Genomic DNA, 20,992 nt, shown 5'->3' with positions numbered 1-20,992 from the left:
GAGGACCAATCACAAGCTACAATCTGTTGGTCCTCTGTTCACAACATCCAGGTTTTCACCGGGGACTATTAGGGAAAGGAGAAGTCCTGGGAAAACCGGCTGATGCACAGTGTGGCCCCCGGGACTCTGCCTAGGGTTGGGGGGAAACATTAGTAAAATATTTTCCTATAGTGCAGCTTTAAGTCATATGATGGATTAACTACAGTAGTCCAGATCCAGATATATGAAATGATTTTATTTTGGTTTGATTTTTATACAATTCCTTGTCTATTGTGCTTTCATTTTATGTATAAGAAAAGCACATGCATTGTTTCCAAAACCTTTAACGTTACTCTTACTCAAAGTAATCAACTGATGGTGACACCAGATTCTATTATTGAACAAATTTAAGTTGATGAAAAATTAAACAACAGAGTCATAATTTCCTATCAGCAAAGCAAACATGTAAGCAAGCCTAGAATGTTGAATCATGATAGAGCGTGTAGGTCAAATGAATGTATTTGGCATTTGATGGATATTCAACTTGTTGACTCTTGAATAGACTGGAAAAATATCAAGCAACACTTGCAAAATAAACATGTTGAAGGGGTAGTGACACTTCCTGATAAAAGCCAGTCATGTCTTACATTCTACAATCCAGGTCCCCGGAATATAATCCCCTCTTGTGTTCCTCATTACATAGATGAGGCAAAACACACTACTGAGCACAAGTAGCCTGACACAAATAACTGTCAGAGCAGATCCTTGACTTTAGCAGCCTGAACAACCACTTAAGATAACTTCATTCAGACTTAAGGGGCTATATGTTTTCCCTCATAAAACACAAACTTATTTTCTTGCTCTTGTCACACTGTAAATGCTCATCACAACATTGTATTAAGGAAATAACGTAACACTAAGAAAATGTATTAATTAACGTAAACACTAATGCCATTAATTATCCACTGGAAAGGTACTTTGAGAAAGAGCCAATATGCTCTTCACGAATTGCAAATGTCATTTGCTCCGTTTCTCTGACAATCGTGCACAATGCGCAGAGACTTTACACTTAAAAGTGGGCGGCATCTGGGGGGGGGGGGGGGTCAGATTGGTGAGTTCAGGCAGTGTGTGAGCAATCAGATTGGTGCATTTGTGCAAATGGAGATATATTAATGTAGCCTTACAATAGGTTAGTTACATGTAGAAAAACATAAGTACTCAGAAGCTTACGAGTATGCAAAAGGTTTTTTTTTGGGGGGGGGGGGGGGGGGCCGGTACAGCTACATATATTAGACATCTAGTTATCACTCCAAACTCATAGTGGCACTGAAAGCCCAAACGATGCACCATTGCACATGCAGAACGGGACCTACGAAGCAGATGATCACGCATAACTAGCTTACTGCTCACCACCAAGGCCCATAACAGGTGCATGGGTGACATAGCAAAAGTTACAAGGACCAACAAACCAAAGGACTTGTTTCTGAATCATTGTCAAGGGTGTTAATGTATGAAAATAAATGACTTTTTAACAAAGAATTTCACAAAATAGGTTCACAAAAAAATCCGTGACTAAACCAGAGTACTAAATCTCCAACAATGTATATAATTCATACAATGATGTTGGTTTTAACTATCTACCCTACAAAGAAAAAATGTTAGATTATTTTATAATTTTAAAATAACTCACTAAAGAACTAAAAAACTGAGGGAGGTGCAACAAGACAGTGTAAAAGAGAAATATAGTCCACAAATGATAAAAGTCAATTACTATACGGCTAATATACACCCATTGTTTTCCTGTTACCGCAGACTCTGCACGTCAGTACACAGATACATATCATGATGTGTTTGCAGCCATGTTTATCTGTGTGACAGCAACTATTTAGGATTCACAGCTGATTAATAATTGAACATGTGTGGTCACTCACATGGACCTCTGAGTAACATTCCGACAACAATCACCAAACAACTACATTATGTGCTGCATTGAGCTAGTGGCACTACTCCAGAGAATAAAGCTGGATAAAAGCCTTTAAACATGGGGTACTATGGCAGAATACAAGGTATCTTTTAAGAATATAGAAGTACGACTGCTCATTATATTGTACAGTAAATGCAATCATACAGTGTCCCAGAAAAAGCTGAAGTAAGCAGAATGTCACAGCAGTCAATATTTTTGGACCTCTGGCACTTTAAACAAATGATCACGCCCGACCTTTGCACTGCTAGATCCTGGATGGAGCTTTGTTTTCAATTCATTAGAAGTAGGTTCATGTACCAACATAACCTAATCTCCACTTTCACACAGTCAGGACAGACAACTTAACAACAACAATATATTATCAACTAAAATGCATGTGAAGGAAACTAATTTGATCCACGCTTTTCTTAATCTAAGTCGCACCAAACTAATCAAAGATACAATTTAATTGGCTAATTAAATTTTATTTATTTTTTTGTCCACAAAGTAAATGTTTGTTACTGTAAAAGCCGCAAGCATGTAACACTTTCTCAAAAACACATTCCAGGAGAGGCCTGGACAACCTGTGGCTCTCCAGGTGCTGTGGAACTACAAGTCCCAGCATACAGTCCTCGCTATCGGCTGGCAGAGCATGCTGGGGCTTGTAGTTACACCCGGAGAGCCACAGGTTGGACAGGCCTGCTCCAGCAGATATTAGGGGCTAGATTTACTAAACTGTGGGTTTGGAGAAGTGGAGATGTTGCTATATAGCAACCAATCAGATTTAAGCTGTCATTTGTTTAGTGCATTCTACAAAATGATAGCTATAATCTGATTGGTTGTTATAGGCAACATCTCCACTTTTTCAAACCCGCAGTTTAGTAAATATACCCCTAAGTCTGCACAATGTTCAGAACTCATATGTGTATGTTTTATTTGTTGGTAATCAACTATTCCTGCTTTTCTGTTTTATATCCCTGATAAAATTCCACCTTAACAAAGGCAGCAATATCATGGATATGGCAAAACGTCAGCTTCTACAGGCATTTGAACTTTAAGTGTCATGCTCTCAATAATGAGGTTATCTTTGAGTTTGATTGCTGGGTATTGGAGTTCATCGCACTGTCATGTTTTCTTTTAATAATTGGTATTTGACCCTGGATGTCTCCATAACAAGAAAAGGCTGTTCATTATACAGTGACTCCATGCCCCTTAATGACAAATGAGAGAGGAGACCCAAAGCTCACCTTAGGCAGCTTCTCCATTCCCCCTTCTTTATTTGTGCACAGAGTCATCTCACAATGCAGGAAGAGTAAAGAAGTGTGAAACATGGATTTAAACATGAAGCTGAACCTCTTTATCTCAGTCTGTTCCTGCAGTTCATTCATTCTTTTCACGTTGTAAAATTTGACAGATTCATCTTTAGGACAGATGTTCTCTATGATTGTATATTCGGTCAGGATATCAGGATTGGAAGAATTAGAAACAAAACAAGTTTGGATGGCAAAGCTTAATTCCTTCTCTGCCTTGGTTAAAGAGACCTGCAAATTCAAAGACAGAAATTATTACAGTACTTGGGTGGTTCTACACTGACACTGATGGATTGTTCTACTGTGAGGAAGACGTGTCAAAGTAGTCAGCAACATGGTGTGCGAAAGAAACGAGTTTTACAAATTGCAAATGGATTGTGAAATTGAAGAATTATGGGCTTTATTTAATAGTGTATTGTGTCGGAATCTGCTTGTGTTTCTTTTATTTCTAGTGATCATAGTCTAAACACTTTAGTTCTGGGCCACTTTTGTGCTTACATTGTAACACGTTTTGCACCTCTTGTGGTGCTAAATAAATTAATATATACATATACAACAATTTTTACAGCATGATGGTGTCACTATTGCTATTGATGTCAATGTAAAGCTTTGATTGCTGACCTGAAGATGACTGCAGGCAACTTTAGATGTGCAATTTGTGCATCTCACAACTTAAGGACGCACAATTAGTTTAATGAATCTGTTGAGTCTTCAAACAATTTTAATGGTACTCTTCATTTAATGGTCCTGAAATATAACACGTTACCTCCACATAGACCTGTCCATTTTCAGCCACAGAGAAGAGGTTCCGAGTAAGGATATTGAACAGATCTGTTTTATGCAGCTCCATGTTAAACGTAACATTGTCTATTGCGGCATAGGGATGAAGGTCAAAGGTGGGTGTCATATCGTGTGGCACAGTGCAGTTAAACTAAGGAGACAAATAAAAAAATATATGTCAAATAAAATAAAACCATTGGAACGGTGCAACTGGTCAGGAATTATTCAGTTTACTTATTCAGCCTATGGGGTTTTTTCCTTGAATTTATAATGTAGCTTCTCCACTAATTGAGAAAAAGTAATGTTACCCATCAGCACAAGCACAATAAAGAAGAATCATAGGGTAGGAGCTGGCTATAGTTAATTCCCTTTGGGCCAGTGTTAAAATCATCCTTGTTAGCTGGAGATCTTTTTGGAATGTCAGAGTTATCTAGAAGGGGTTGGCCAACCCAACAATCTCAGGAAAACTTCTATGTAGTTCTTTGGTAGTCACCTAACAGGATTCCCATTGTTTCCTACACACACCTGTAAGTTGTTCACATTCAATACTGCCAGTCCCAAGGGGTATAATATAATAGCTCAGGAGAGATTAGTTCTAAGTATTATAGCTATCTGTAGCATTCTGTGCTATGGGTGACATGTAAGTCACTAATAGGTAACATGACTGAACTTAAACTAAGGTGTGTTTACATGTGACATCAATATGTTGTAGCACAGTGGGGGGTGAGTCAGCCACATGATTAGCATTTTGCTCATGTGATTAACAGGAGTCTCTGCACTGTAATGACATCATTTAATTAGAATAGAGCATACCTAATATTTCCATGTATATATTGAAATACTTGCATGTGATTGTAATAGGCTGACAATGGGTGGTTTGTAATGTTTTGTACTGTATGTAAAGCCATATAATCAAGTCTTTTTAAATACAGTGGCAGTTTGACCCCATATTATTTTATTATACGGAGGAACAAGCTAGTGAGCCTCCGGAACATCACACACACCGAGTCTACAACCTATTTCTAGCATTCTGTGCCTTGTATGAGCAGACACTAAATGGCACATGATTGGATCGAACACAGGTATTATCCATTCACTTGCTCCTCCTCCTGGGACTAGCTGCTGGAGATAAGTATTGGCTGGGGCATGTGGGATTAGGTGCCGAATAACTATTGGTAGGGCCATATTGGATGAAAAAGGGTTTCTCCAAAAGTGTAAAAACGCCTTCAACTCATCCCCAGAATCAGGGACAGCGCTCTACTTTATCTACTGTCAGTACAGCTGGAACTGCAGCCTCTTACAAGTAATGGGTGGATACTGGCGGTCCACCACCAACAGTCTACATGGCGGAGTTTGCCGAACTTTTACCATTACATCAGGAATGTGGTACAAAGAATGGTGCATTCTTCACAGCTGTGAACCAAAAAAAGCGAAACTGACCTGGGTTTCCCAACCGACTCAGTAACATAGGCTAATTCACCTATGTATGAATACAGAAATCATCATCATCATCACCATTTAATACAGAAATGGTGATAATATGACCTTATGGAAGTACTAGAGGACTGGACTTGAATATCGCTGCTCTGGACAAGAAACTTGAAATAAATATTATTATTCACCTTACCCTTTGTACCGCTGCTATGTCCATACATATATGCAATTTAGAGAGGAATTAAATTTTCCAATTGCTTCATTTCAATACATTCCAAGCTCAGGTGACACATTACATTACCATTGTATTGGGAAAACATAGTATTTCAACAAACAAACTGCATTACATCTGTAAATCACATATCAGAGCATATTGTTGCAAATGACATAAATTTAATCTCAGATATGGTGGGATGTAGAACACAGCACAGCACTGAAAGAAAATATATTTCTATTTGATCTCTTCTAGTTGCATAATGTAAAAAATGGATTGTATGTACTGTTATGAGCATTGTCTAATCTATATGACCCATCCTGATCACCTTTTAATAGTATTTTTTGATCATTGATGTTCACAAATGCATAGGAAAATTGCAAAATTACCATTATTATATATTTCCTTATGGCTATATTTGCAACTATATGGGCTATATTGATTTGGAGTGTATAAAATAAAAATTTCCCACATTCTGCAAGTAATTTTTTATTTTTGGAAAAATACCAAAGAAACAAATGAATCTGTATAGAGATCAAGGCTTTGGTGCCTTGTGGACTAATGTTACTTTCACGTGTAAACTTCTTATCTGACAACATTTCAAATTGCCAGAGAGACACACTTATGATTAGAGATAACAGACACACTCTTCTATGTGGACCTACAATCTTTATAGTCATTAAGGTATAACCACTATATACAGTTATGCACCAAAAAGGAATATAAACCACTGAATACATAGCCACAAACATCACATACCAACACCTAGCAATCCACATGAAGTTTAAATGATATCAGACCATAGACTTACAGAAAAAAAGGTATTATCAGTTAAGAGAAAGAGGGATTTAAAGAAGATAAGAATTACGGTTCTAATAGAGGGACGTTTAAAGGATTGTAATTAAAATAGCACTGTAAAAATCCGTAGCCCTACATGTCCTGAAATGCACGTACCACCACAATTTCAGGTCGGTTCAAATACGGAAGACCTATTTCAGTTTCATCTGCGTCTCCTGGAAAACCGCTATCTCCAGATTCCAAATCCTCGTAATCGCTAGGCCAGCCACTTCCCTCAGTGGGTGGTGATAGCTGTATAACAATCTGTAATATCACAGAAAAAGCTGTCAGTGTGACTGCTTTTTATAACAACAAACACAAAGGCTTTCTAACTAAACAACTGCAGTTAAACACACCTGGGGGTAAATGTATCAAGCTGAGAGTTTTCTGGCGGGTTTGAAACACCAATCAGATTCTAGCTATTATTTATTTAGTACGTTCTACAAAATGACAGCTAGAATCTGATTGGTTGCTATAGGCAACATCTCCACTTTCCAAACTTGCCAGAAAACTCTCAGCTTGATACATTTACCCCCTGATTTTTTTGTGCAGTCTAATTTTAAATTGGGGAACTGCACACAAAAAAAATAAGCAAAAATTCCTGAATGACCAGTGGACAAAACCAGGTCATAAGAAAACCAGATCGTTTGTGAGTTTATGGAAACCATGTATTCAGCAAGGGAAAAGGAACATGTGTTTTTTTTCTACCTACAGATTGAGCTCTGGGGAGGAAGCTGTCCTATCGTGTGAACAATACTTGTGTCAAGAATAGGATTTAGGTTATATGTGAGACTTAAAAATAGACATTTGAAGAGATTTCTTTCATAGAGCAATTTAGAGCCAGGTCGGCCATTTTTACAACATGGCCTGGATCATGTTAATTATATAGAGTCACAACTCATGTGGAAAATTAGACTAAGAAACAAGTATTAAATATAATATGCAAGTGCACTGAGTGCTCGAGAAATCTTTGCAGAAATACATATTTATGGAGCTCAAAGACCTGAAAATAAGGAGGGACAAGGCTTTACAGCAATGATCAATGTTATCATTAAAGGCAGTTATGCCACTCATGGTATTGTGAAAAGCATCTGTTAGACTCCCAACTACAGGTGTCAATGAGACATCTGCAGTATGTTCAACTTATGTGCTGAGTGAGAATGAAACCCTCTACTAAGTGCTCTCTCTGTATATATGACCACTCGCTGTAAATGCGGGATGATCTGCAGATACGAGGCACCTCGGTATGAGCTTATATCCATATTTTAAGATTCAGCTGAATTTTAAATAATTTTACAAAACATGTTGCCAATTAACAAATTGAATCCAAATCTTCATTTCCAGATCGTAATCAGGATTTGGAGTCAGTTGGCCAAATCCAAAACCCAAAACCCTTATGATTCAGCCAAATCCCAAATAGAATGCTGAATTTTTTGCATTTCCATTTAAAAGTACCAATCTACGTCAGTCCTTAAATCAGTGGTACAAAATAAATGTAATGATGTAAAATCTTTGAGTTTCCAAACCCCACTTTGCTTTTATCGGAGCCTGTTGGCTGTCTCCTTCTCTCTGACAATCTGTCTCCCTAGGATATGGTCCTTATTGATAATGTACCTGCAATGTGTGCTGACTGGGAAATTTAAAGAAATACACATATTTCGGTACATGCTAACACGTAACTGCTCAGGATGGGGCTATAATGAGTTATATATGTTATATTTTAGGATGCAATGCCTGCACTGTGTGCTTTGTAGCCCTAAAAGACAATAGGACATACTGCCTAGTAGTGAAGCTAAATTGTATTTAATAAGCAAATGAGGATAGCTTGCTCTCCGATATAGGATACATGTAAAGAGAAAAGACAAAAAGACGTAGTGTGTGAGAAAAAAATATGGATATATTTATATGGTGAGTGTGCGAATGAGATATCTGCTATGAACAGTCTAGTTGGAACACCAATGAGGTTCTGGCATGTAGTGAAATTGTCTAAACAGCTACAAATCTGACTCTTTATCCACACAATTGTTACAATATGTGCACACAAGGAACAAGGTAGAAGATACACTTCTGTGACAGTCTTTTCCTGATACCTAGTTATGCCCAATTAGAAGGAAATATGCTCTGCAGGTATTATTTACTCAGCATAGAAGACAGCCTACCTGTGTTTAAGTAAGACAGTCAGTCCAATGGGTGATAACTTATACTCTGAAGATATGGACTGCATAGCAAGGTGACTAAGTGGTTAGCACTTCTGCCTTACTGCACTGGGGTCATGAGTTCAAATCCCAACCATGGCCTTATCTGTGAGAAGTTTGTATGTTCTCCACGTGTTTGCATGGGTTTCCTCCCACACTCCCAAAACATACTGATAGGTTAATTGGCTGCTATCAAAATTGAGCCTAGTCTCTGTGTGTGTGTGTGTGTGTGTGTGTGTGTGTGTGTGTGTGTGTGTGTGTGTGTGTGTGTGTGTGTGTATGTATGTGTGTGTGTATGTATGTTAGGGAATTTTGACTGTAAGCTCCAATGGGGCAGGGACTGATGTGAATGAGTTCTCTGTACAGCGCTGTGGAATCAGTGGCGCTATATAAATAAATGGTGATGATGATGATAGTTTGTGGGGAGGAGGTTCTCAGTAACTGTTTAGACCAATGATATCACTACATTCCAGAACCTTTTGTTGGGACTGTTCATAGCAAATCTCTCATATAAATACAGACATCAGAGCATACTATTTATTTTTCATCACTAGACTCGTGTTCTGCGGCTCTTGATTCATTATTGTCTTCATGGATTCAATAAAGGTGATTATGCTGGCTATGGAGTAAGTGAAAAGATGACGTATATGATATATCACTTTCATGAAGTTTACAAAATAGTATATACTGTATGCTTGGTTTGTGCAATGTCATTTATTATTTCCAGCACATCCTGTGGTGTAGTGGGTGGATGTTCTGGATATTTTACTTATTTTGTGGGGATGCCTTATGTCTAATCTTTGTAAAGCAATATTTGGTTGTGATGCAAGGAAGGTGGGGTGAGTATGAGAAGACATCAGATCACGAACCAACAACAGCACAGTACTTAATGGGCTGCAGAATCTTACGTAGCTTTTCAGTAAAATAAAATAAAACTGTCTTGATTGTGAAAAAATAAATTGTTGACTGAAAAACACAAGATACAAGGAGTCTTGTATGTGGAGTCTAAGATTACCTGCATATTACAAATTATGTCTTACGTATGGAAATTTACTTTTACATAAAGATAACAAGCACTATTCTATTCTACAGTACCTAGAGTCATTTTAAAACATACATATTACTATGCAAAACTGTGTATGCTATGTTTCCTTGCCTCAGATAGAGCTAACAGCCAATTAACTACTTACAGTATTGTAGTAAACAATGTTTAAGTCATCAATGCTGTGCTGTGTTCCACATTCCGTCAGTGAAGACTCTAAGATAAAATGAGTGGCATTTTCTCTTGCTCTGCAAACTGGATCGAGTAGAGAAAGTTCTGTCCCTACGTATTCATTGGCCTTAAAAAGGATGCAACACGTAAACAGCTACAATCATATTAATGGTTACACCATTGATAAAACATAGATGTGCACTTCTACAACTACAAAGGGAAGATAATTGCAAACTACTATACCCAATAGATATAATAAAGAAGCAATTCAATGAACAGTACTCAGATTACAATGAGAGATTATTTATTACACTTTATTTTAGTTTCCGACGTTCTGACTTCTGTGGACCCTGAAAGTCGTTATGTCGCAATAAATGACATATTCTTTATCAAACTGATTATTTACAATGCATCCCTCATTATAAAAATGCTTATACATCTCATTTACTGTTGTATGCAAATGAATGGAATGAGACGGATTGAGTAGGCATTCTAATAATCTACAAAGAAAGATGGCTCCTGTAGTTTTGAAGTGAGGACTGAAAATTTACCAAGACAGCCAAATAAGCAAATCACTATTTAAAGAAACAAATGATATTTTTTATAACATTAACTGGTCTACTTTAACAAAGAAAACTGAATATGTCCAGTCCTTATCAAAATACATGTTGTTATGTTAAAACTTCTGAGACCTGATTTAACTTATCCAACCCATAACTGTATATTAAATGTCTACATAAGGTTTGTTATGTAAAGTATAAAAACGAAAGCAGGACCATTTTAATAAGTCTTGGGGGGTAAATGTATCAAGCTGTGAGTGTCCGGCGGGTCTGAAAAGTGTAGATGTTGCCTATAGCAACCAATCAGATTCTAGGTATCATTTTGTAGAATGCTCTAAAGAAATAACTAGAATCTGATTGGTTGCTATGGGCAACATCTCCACTTTTCAAACCCGACGGAAATTTGCAGCTTGATACAATTACCCCTTGGAGTCTGTTGGTCCATTGGTGCCCCAGCCACTTCTACCCTCCTTCACTTAGTGGTCAACCAAGGGCTTCATGTAGAGTTGGACACAATTTCCTTCTAAAACAGAGACAGAAATTGCATCCAAAAAAGACTTTACAGGGGTATGTTGAGCCAGATGCATCTAGGCTGGTAGTGATCAGCATCAGTTACCTTACACTAGTGATCCAGCATGCACAAATCTCCTGTCTCCTGACAGGCATAAGATGGACTTGCTTCAACACTCCCTCACCTTCCGATGTTTTGCCTCTTCAATTCTAAGGGGCCACATGTGGCTGTGAGAGAAAGATGCGACTACATATGGCCGCAGATGTAACTAGTAGTCTGCGGCATGTGCAGAAGTACAAGAGTGTATTATAAGCTGTAAACGCTACACGAGCCCTCAAATGAGCACATTGTTATGCAAAGATCTATTAGTATGGTATAACCTGACAACCATACGATCCATTAGTATGGTATAACCTGACAACCATACAATCTATTAGTATGGTATAACCTGACAACCATACAATCTATTAGTATGGTATAACCTGACAACCATACGATCCATTAGTATGGTATAACCTGACAACCATACGATCCATTAGTATGGTATAACCTGACAACCATACGATCCATTAGTATGGTATAACCTGACAACCATACAATCCATTAGTATGGTATAACCTGACAACCATACGATCTATTAGTATGGTATAACCTGACAACCATACGATCCATTAGTATGGTATAACCTGACAACCATACGATCTATTAGTATGGTATAACCTGACAACCATACGATCTATTAGTATGGTATAACCTGACAACCATACGATCTATTAGTATGGTATAACCTGACAACCATACGATCTATTAGTATGGTATAACCTGACAACCATACAATCTATTAGTATGGTATAACCTGACAACCATACGATCCATTAGTATAGTATAACCTGACAACCATACGATCTATTAGTATGGTATAACCTGACAACCATACGATCCATTAGTATGGTATAACCTGACAACTCTCAAACACATTCCATGAGTCTCAGATTTTGTAAACCCCTTGTCCCAGTCTGCATGTATGCAGTACACATTCTCACGGATACTCCTACTTCTTCTCATCCTCCTCAGTGCCGAGTTCAGACAACCAGAACATCTGTCATTTCTTTACTTTACTTTCTTTACTGTAATTTCTAAATTGTTTAAAATGGCTAAAATCACGTTTGATATCCCAAACACCAAATCACAACCAAATCTTATGAACGCACCTGTAAACTGTCCTTTTCTATAGCTGCCACCATCTTGTCCTCGTCACACTTCACAGACAAGGCCACATTAATATTCCCCTGCACCTCCTCGGGCTTAACCTTGTCTTGCAGTATCATGGGTAAATCTTCTGATATGTGTCCAAACTCTTCCCTTCCTCTATTTATAGGTAACATCACATCTGGGGGAAACAGGTCCATGAATCCAGGGGGAGGGGTGTGCTTCTCTTCATCGTTCATCTCTACTTGAGGAACAGAATCATTGCCTCAGAGTGGTTCATAACAATACAAGCATTTGCATTATGCTTTATTTTATCAAGATTTCTTAATGTGAAGTCAGTATGTGTGCAGCTGTTTATCCAAATCATTGGTTGAACCCCATTGGACAATGTGAAGTCAGTATGTGTGCAGTTGTTTATCCAAATCATTGCATGAAACCCATTGGACAATGTGATGGTCAGTATGTATGCAGCTGTTTATCCAAATCATTGCATGAAACCCATTGGACAATGTGATGGTCAGTATGTGTGCAGCTGTTTATCCAAATCATTGCATGAAACCCATTGGACAATGTGATGGTCAGTATGTGTGCAGTTGTTTATCCAAATCATTGCATGAAACCCATTGGACAATGTGATGGTCAGTATGTATGCAGCTGTTTATCCAAATCATTGCATGAAACCCATTGGACAATGTGATGGTCAGTATGTGTGCAGCTGTTTATCCAAATCATTGCATGAAACCCATTGGACAATGTGATGGTCAGTATGTATGCAGCTGTTTATCCAAATCATTGCATGAAACCCATTGGACAATGTGATGGTCAGTATGTATGCAGTTGTTTATCCAAATCATTGCATGAAACCCATTGGACAATGTGAAGTCAGTATGTGTGCAGCTGTTTATACAAATCATTGCATGAAACCCATTGGACAATGTGATGGTCAGTATGTATGCAGTTGTTTATCCAAATCATTGCATGAACCCCATTGGACAATGTGAAGTCAGTATGTGTGCAGCTGTTTATCCAAATCATTGCATGAAACCCATTGGACAATGTGATGGTCAGTATGTATGCAGCTGTTTATCCAAATCATTGCATGAACCCCATTGGACAATGTGATGGTCAGTATGTGTGCAGCTGTTTATCCAAATCATTGCATGAAACCCATTGGACAATGTGATGGTCAGTATGTATGCAGTTGTTTATCCAAATCATTGCATGAACCCCATTGGACAATGTGATGGTCAGTATGTGTGCAGCTGTTTATCCAAATCATTGCATGAAACCCATTGGACAATGTGATGGTCAGTATGTATGCAGTTGTTTATCCAAATCATTACATGAACCCCATTGGACAATGTGATGGTCAGTATGTATGCAGTTGTTTATCCAAATCATTGCATGAAACCCATTGGACAATGTGATGGTCAGTATGTGTGCAGTTGTTTGGCCAATGGGTTTCATGCAAAGATTTGAATAATGTTTTTTAAATGTTGTGGCGTTAAACAGGTGAGGCAAATTATACCAATGATGCCGGCTCCATTTAAGTGTTTTAAGTATTGACTAGAATGCAATTTGCGTTTTTTGGTGTATAATACGCTTTTTGACTTCTGCGTTAACACACAAACCACTGGTTCCGAGACGAATTGTTTGGGCCCATGCGTAATTGCAAGGGAACATATTATACGCCAAAAACGCAAATTACGTTCATCTCAACATGAACCCCTTAGTGTCCTTAGCTCACCAAATAGATGGAAAAACCATTATCACATTTGGTTCCACTGATGTGAATTCAGATTAGATGTGGCATATATTATATTTGTGCAGTGATGATCTGTAGTTTTGCATTTTCCTGAGACCTAGATAAGTTTGTTCAGCTCTAAAGTGACCCATTGCTTCATATTGGGTGTCCAATGCAATAATAAATCTAAATTAACATACGCCAAACAAGTCTGCTAATCCACAGTAGATACAGTAGGTAAATAAAGTGGGAAACTAAGAAAAGGAGGTTAATGACTTCTGTGAAATATGGAGGATGAGGAATTATGTAAAAAATAAATGGAAGATAATGATTTTTTTGGGGAATTAAGTGGATGAAAATTGGAAGCTCAGAAAATGCTTTGGCTAATTTGGGTAATATGGGGGTTTGCAAAATGTCAGTAATGCAATTGGAAACATATGGTAAGATCATCATCAAAATAGTTGATGATAAACTGCATTTGTGTACATGAAATGTTTTGCCCTTAGCCAAGGCTTCCATTTTTATTTTTCTACAGAAACCGCTGTAATTAATCAGTTCATACAACATGCCCCTTGTTCTGCCTGCCAAGTGCAGTTAAAAGTTATTGTCATCTATTTCAAAATAGTTTATGATAATCCTTTAATAATGTTGATCTATATGTACCTTGGTCTGGATATATTAAAATATAATGCGTGTAACTTACTGTCCGAGGAATAGTCCTAAAAAAAACCTGAACACAAAGCTGCCCAGTTCTAGGCCCAAGAGTGGTTCACAAATTGCAAAAAAAATAATAAATTAATTAAAGGCATTTTAACTGTAAAAAAAATACTACATTAATTAACTGAATTAAGACCCTTCAAGTACAATACAGTGACAATCCAAAATATAAATCATTTACGTTATTTACATATAAACCAGCCTAGGGTTTATGAATTTTTTTGCAACAGTGGCACAAGCAGAAAAGTACAGATGCTCCAATTCATATTAGATAACAATAATATTAAATTAAATTTGCATGTACAAATATTGAACTTCTTCATCAGTACCTATGTCATCAAGTTTAATGTGGAACTTGTTTGCCACTGGTACATATGTGTAGGATGTGACCGCGTACTGTTTAGCAGAGGCCCAATTGAGTAAACTCTCCTGCGTTGAGGGAATGTTCGGAATCACTAGTTTGCGTTTGAACGGAAACATTTCTGTCTCTTTTCCAAAACTAACGCTGTTTGATGTCTGTGGAAAGAAGACCAAACACGAAAAGAATACAAACATGTAAGTAATTCATTATTACAAACAATAAGCCTAAAAATCTGTTCTTAAGAGCACAGACTGATTGAGAATGTGTGCAAGTGTATCATTACAGCACAACACTAGATATAACAATGTACTATAATCAGTGGTCAAAGTGTGGGTGCATACAGTGGTATACCAATACTGTCACTTCTCCTACTGCCTTCATTATAAAGCTATCAAATTCCATACACTTACATTCCCACTACATTTCCTATACCGCCACTTCTAAATTTCGACTACTAAATGTTCACCTCAAATACTGACTATAATATATAATACAATGCTGAGACCACTGCAGTGCTCTGTAACACTCAATCATCAGTTCACTGCTGGACATTCTACAATGTAAGCTGCCCCAGACTAAGGGCCTGATACTCAGGAGCAAAGCAAAAAAGAGGAGTAAATTTGCTCCTGGACAAACCATGTTACAATGCAAAGGGGGCAAATTAATGTATTTTTGTGCACTCAAGGAAAACATGTAGAACCAAGTACATGGTTGCTGTATTTTTACACTGAAATTTAAATTGATCTAGGACATGCCCTATCCAATCTATAAATATGACCCCACATTTTAAATTCCCCTCCCCTACAATGCAACATGGTTTTGCCAAGGTGCAAATTTGCTCCTTTTTGTGCTTTGCTCCTAACTCGGCATCATTCCGTAAGTCGTTTATATTAATATATGCACATACAGTACATAGGCATATTCTCTCTTCTATCAACCACTTCTGCTGCACAACGCTTTGAGAATGAGCAATAGGACCTAAGTGGGTGAGGCTTGTTTGCCGAGTACATATGAAACCGGATGGACATATAAATCAAATGAGTACAATGTGGATCTTGCTTTAGGAAAAAAACACATGTTAAAAAGCTGGTTCCAATAATGCAGTGGGACCAACATATCACATGGTGCCACATATTTTGGTGCCTTCATCTGAGTGGTTGCACATTTATAGTAGTAAAGAAACACTGTTAGAGAAGTAAAGTTGGAGCATAGATGGGTCTCTGCTCCACTTTAATCCAGCACGATTTGTTTTTTTATTTTGTTTTTACATACAGATGTTTAGAAAATTTAGGTACGCAAAAACAAATATTTGTCACATTATGGAGAAGGGTAAAGGGGGAAAAAATCTTGTATGCTCTACCTGCATGTAAGTATTGAGTGGATGCCCTTTTCCTTGTTTTGCTTCGGGGGCCCCACAGTGCTAATCAGAAAAATTCTTGCTGAGAATAAGAATTTAGAACCACTGCTGGAATGAGCCTTTTGATCACTAATGAAAAGGCATTTCCACTTCTTGATTCCCACAATCAGTGACCTCAAACTAGCTTGAAATCTCACAACATGCAACAGAGTTATAAAGTTCCTACTTTCCTTGAATAACAGAGAGAGATTAGATATAAACAACGTGATTCGGTGCCCTGCTCAGTACGCAAATAAAATATGCTTTGGGTAACTCAATTACTAACATCTGTGAAAATATTTATGAGCTTTTTCTTCTGTTTCAGATTAGAGGACTGAGGAAAGACTTGAATTTCACGTCTGCTGAAGCCAGATTATGTAAAGACTGGATGATCAGGTACACTAAATATCTAATATACCTATCGCATCCTGTCTAGCATAAAATGCGTCACGTCCTCCAGAACTGCTTCAGTTTCATGGTTGTGCATTTTCTGAACGTAAATTAGGGCATTTTCATGCTGGTACGGAAAGAATTTCCATGTACATCTTATTTCTACAAAATATAATATGGCATGACGATTTCGATTCATCATACGCCTTAAAGTAAATTATACATGTAGCATATTTCTTATAATGTACATAATTGTGTTTGTTCTCTAGAGGATATTTTACTCAAAAGTTATTATCTAGAGCAATTTATTTGGGCTGATTTTCAGTACAGACACCGCACCTGGGTGTGTTTTGCGGAACTAAGATCGCCCACATACGTCAAGTTGTCTGCTGCAGTGTGTAAATGCTTATTTCTTCAGAGAGTATGTTTCTGACATAAAACAGTGTCAATGCTGAGTTTTTAAATATGACCAGATGTTTCTGTTTTGCATTAAGCTTTGAAAACCTGCAAACATGCAGGGCCAACCATGAGGCAAGATAAGTGCCTCAGTAATTTAAGGAGAAGGTAGATAGTGCTTCAAATGTAGCACATTGCGGCCTCTTATATTGTTTTCCCCTGACCATTTGTAATGGTGTTTGGTTAAGGCAGCGAGTGTTGCTAAGCTACAGCTGTAACTTTATAGGCAAGGTCAGAAGGGGTGAGTTGTGGGATAAGAGGTGCCATACTGAGGCAGTCAGATGAGGTTCTGGGATAAGCTCCACATTGGATGTAGGGACAGTACCTCGGATAACATCATAACTAGGACCCCCTCTGTGTACAGGTCAGGGGCAGGCTGGGCTGGGGGCCCCCGGGCCGGACGCATAGTGAGCTACATTGGACTGGGTCATCTGCATTTTTTTTCCCATTAAAATAGGCTACCGAGTCAAGTCTTGCCCCGCGGGCTAAAATCTGCCAGCCCTCCCCTGGTACAGGGCCAGAAGTACTGATATAACTGCAGTTCCAGATTCTTCCTGTGAGTTTCAGATTTTTCCTGTTATGCAGATAACCAGACAACCCAAAAGACACGGAAAAGGCTACAGCAAAGGATGGGCCTAGACCAGTGATGGGCAAACTACGGCCCGCGGGCCAGATCCGGCCCACTTAGAGGTTCTATCCGGCCCGCCAATTTTTATTTTTTTTAAAAAATCATTAAAATATGCATAAAATTATTAGGGCCGACCCTGTGTGTCAGAACCTTCATTTTTATGCCTTCCCAGCTATTTCCTCCATTGCACTTCATCCTCCTTCCTAAAAGGACACTTCGTATGTCAATCACTCAAACACCTGCCCGCCCCCTAATGGCTGAAAGTCATGTGAGAAGAGAGGGGCTGGGCCATATACTAAGGCGGATTTCGATTGGCTGCTGTGTTGTCAGTTAGTGGCTCACCAGAAAGACGGATCTGCAACAACCTGCTGAAATAAGTGCTGTATCTGTACGATCGCTGCACTTATAGAGGTAACACTGCTATATAACACCCTCCCGTCACATTCAAAAAAATTTGTATTATATATTTCGATATTTGAGTTTTTTAACAAATTATATTGGCCCGCCTAAAGTTTTTCTTTTTTATTTGGCCCGCTCCTGAAAAAGTTTGCCCATCACTGGCCTAGACTTATAGACATTACTATGATTTATATTTAAAAGTGTAACTTTTTACACTTTTGTGGAGAGTTGTATCACTAAAAATAAAGCTGAAAGAGAATTAGACGACTAAAGCCAGTCAAATAGTCACAACTGACAGATAATTTTAGCTTCAGGTCCAGGAGACCCTTAAACCAGCACAGCCCATGTACAACATATTCTTAGATGTGCACAGGAACTCGACTATTTCATAAAGTTGTGCTTGGAGCTAAAAAAGCATGGTGGTTTCTGCCAATAAGAATGTATATGTTACTGCTCCAGACCTAAATTTAGACGCTTATACTGAACTCAGAGCAAAACATGCTGGGACTAATGATTAACCATTCTCCAGCCAGAACAAACTAAGAAATGTGTATAATAAGTATATACTGTATATATAACTTTATATAAATAAATACAGAACGAGAGAGATTGGAGTGAGACTGTGGTGGAAACAAAAACAATGAGAGGTGGAGAATGGAGGGGAGAGAAAGAGAAATAGTTGTACAAAATGTGATAAAAAAAATAATTTATAAAAATTTGCATCTACTAAAAATTTAGCTCAACAGTACAGTAAAGTTATAATTACCATTAGCTACGGGCATAGCTACCACAGTTGCACGGGGTGCAGCTAGTACTGGGCCCACAGCTCAGGGGGGCCTGCCTTCCCTGTCAAAGTTCCATATGTATATATGAGTTTTTCACCACTTGACGGTGCATGGGGCCCTTACAAAACTTTTCAATGGGGCTCACAAATATATAGTACGACCCTGTTATTATCCACTAAGTCACATTATAAAAGTGCACACTTGCGAATGAATTCAAAGGTTTCTATGAAAACATAGCTGTGGGGGGGGTCTGTGTAAACGTTAGAAAAAATATCTTCTACCATGTGATAATAATTGGATTGATAAGTATAGCTCAAAAAATGTCAATGTCATGTTCTTCAGATGTGTTTTTTAAACATTCCGCTGAAGAACACTCAGAATAAGTGATGTCACCAGTGGGTGGAGATAATTCCTTTAGTGACAACAAATCAAACACTAGATGCAAGCACAAAAGGCGCTCTTTGTCTTTGGGAAATACCAGCTATAAAATGAAGACGAAACCATAACACACCATTATATATATGATGGCATGTGCTGGACTTTTGCAGCAATTTATGGATTATCATGTAACAGTAGTATGCATTATAACTTCTGCTCTGTAATGATATCTTACAACTGGATTACGCAACCAATGGCTCTCAGGTCTTGTGGAACTGCAAGTCCCAGTACCCCCTGCCTGGCAGGACATGCTGTGACTTGTAGTTCCACAGCAGCTCGAGAGTCACAAGTCGCCTTGTATAATGACATTTCCCCGAGAAAAACTCAGGCCTATTCTTTCTGTCCATGAATGGTTGAAAATGTTTCCCAAAAAAATTCAGAGAAAGTGTAATAAAAAAACAAAATACAATTTAGTTATCTTAAAAAAAAAAAAAAATGAACACCACATGTTTCAAATAAAAACTTTTGGCAGGCTGCAGCTACCCATAATATGAGGATTTCCCTTTTCTGGTTATAGCACGCTGTGCACTTGATACCTGCCGGAATAGGCAAAGCCAGCAGTAAGCACTGAAAGGGTTAACCATGGCCGAACAAAAATCCCAAAGTTTGAATCTTCTTTTTAAATATTTATAGCAAAATCTAATCAAGAAGCAGCAAGGTCGAAGAGACCCAGATGTAAGTGAACAAAAGCTGAAGTGGAAACATTAGAGGTCAGGCCTGGTTCACGCTGCCCTGGAACAGCCCGTAAGTACGATACAGCAACAGAGCAATTCTACACTGACCAAAATAACATGAAGCCATATTAGAAATAAACACTGCTGCCCCCTGGGAAAGGGAGATCTCTGTCCTTGCTGCATGTTTCCACTAAACGGCTAAGCAATTACTGATTGGTTTAAATTTCCCAATGACATTTTATTTAAAGAGAAGATGTCATGATTCTGTCATCTTCCAAAGTTTTATCATGTGAAGAGCAAGAAATAATCTCAGCAATTCCTACTAAATTGTAAAATATTTCTATGTAATCCAAATTAGGTCTCTCACTATTCTACTCATATACTGTTTCCTAATGCTAGTGCTTTTATGTACAAAGGAGCGTGAAGAGGCAGAATCAGATACAGGGAAGCACATGGATTTGGGAGACATGATGATGTTGTCTCTGGGGGTGGAGAATCTTGCCTATTTTGAATAGAGCAGTTGAGCAGATCCAATGGCTTCCTTGTTAAGTCCAGATGTCCCCTACTCTCTGAATACATTTAAGTTCTAAATTATACCTGCCTACTTTTTAAACTTCTCCGCCAGAAGATCTTGGAGAAGTCATGTGACGGGGGTGAGAGGGTGAGAGGGGCGTGGTGACCCCATTGCGTCACCGTAGCACGGCATTTCATAGCAAAGGCGGGGCTTAGTTATGCAAAATCGCATCATTAAGCCCCACCTTCATCACCTCCGGGTGGATGCCTAATCTTCAGGGGGTTC

The 20,992-nt window shown here is 38.3% G+C and overlaps 1 protein-coding gene across 3 annotated transcripts in view; it reads right to left on the bottom strand.

Moving 5' to 3' along the window:
- Positions 1 to 20,992, bottom strand: part of TGFBR3 (transforming growth factor beta receptor 3) — a 164,307-nt gene that overhangs the window by 27,359 nt on the left and 115,956 nt on the right. Inside the window, exons 8-13 of one of the 3 annotated variants that reach the window (XM_075182390.1) lie at positions 14,996 to 15,182; positions 12,208 to 12,449; positions 9,903 to 10,052; positions 6,635 to 6,781; positions 4,019 to 4,183; positions 3,190 to 3,483 (exon numbers count right to left, since the gene is read on the bottom strand). In XM_075182390.1, coding sequence (XP_075038491.1) covers positions 3,190 to 3,483; positions 4,019 to 4,183; positions 6,635 to 6,781; positions 9,903 to 10,052; positions 12,208 to 12,449; positions 14,996 to 15,182 — 1,185 coding nt within the window. The remainder of the gene's footprint in view (positions 1 to 3,189; positions 3,484 to 4,018; positions 4,184 to 6,634; positions 6,782 to 9,902; positions 10,053 to 12,207; positions 12,450 to 14,995; positions 15,183 to 20,992) is intronic. The other 2 variants (XM_075182392.1, XM_075182393.1) reach the window with 2 other exon arrangements.

The sequence above is a fragment of the Mixophyes fleayi genome, chromosome 8 (genome assembly GCF_038048845.1).
Source record: "Mixophyes fleayi isolate aMixFle1 chromosome 8, aMixFle1.hap1, whole genome shotgun sequence".
NCBI classification, from domain to species: domain Eukaryota; kingdom Metazoa; phylum Chordata; class Amphibia; order Anura; family Limnodynastidae; genus Mixophyes; species Mixophyes fleayi.
Note: the sequence above shows the minus strand (reverse complement) of the source record. Positions and strands in the feature narration are given on the sequence as shown.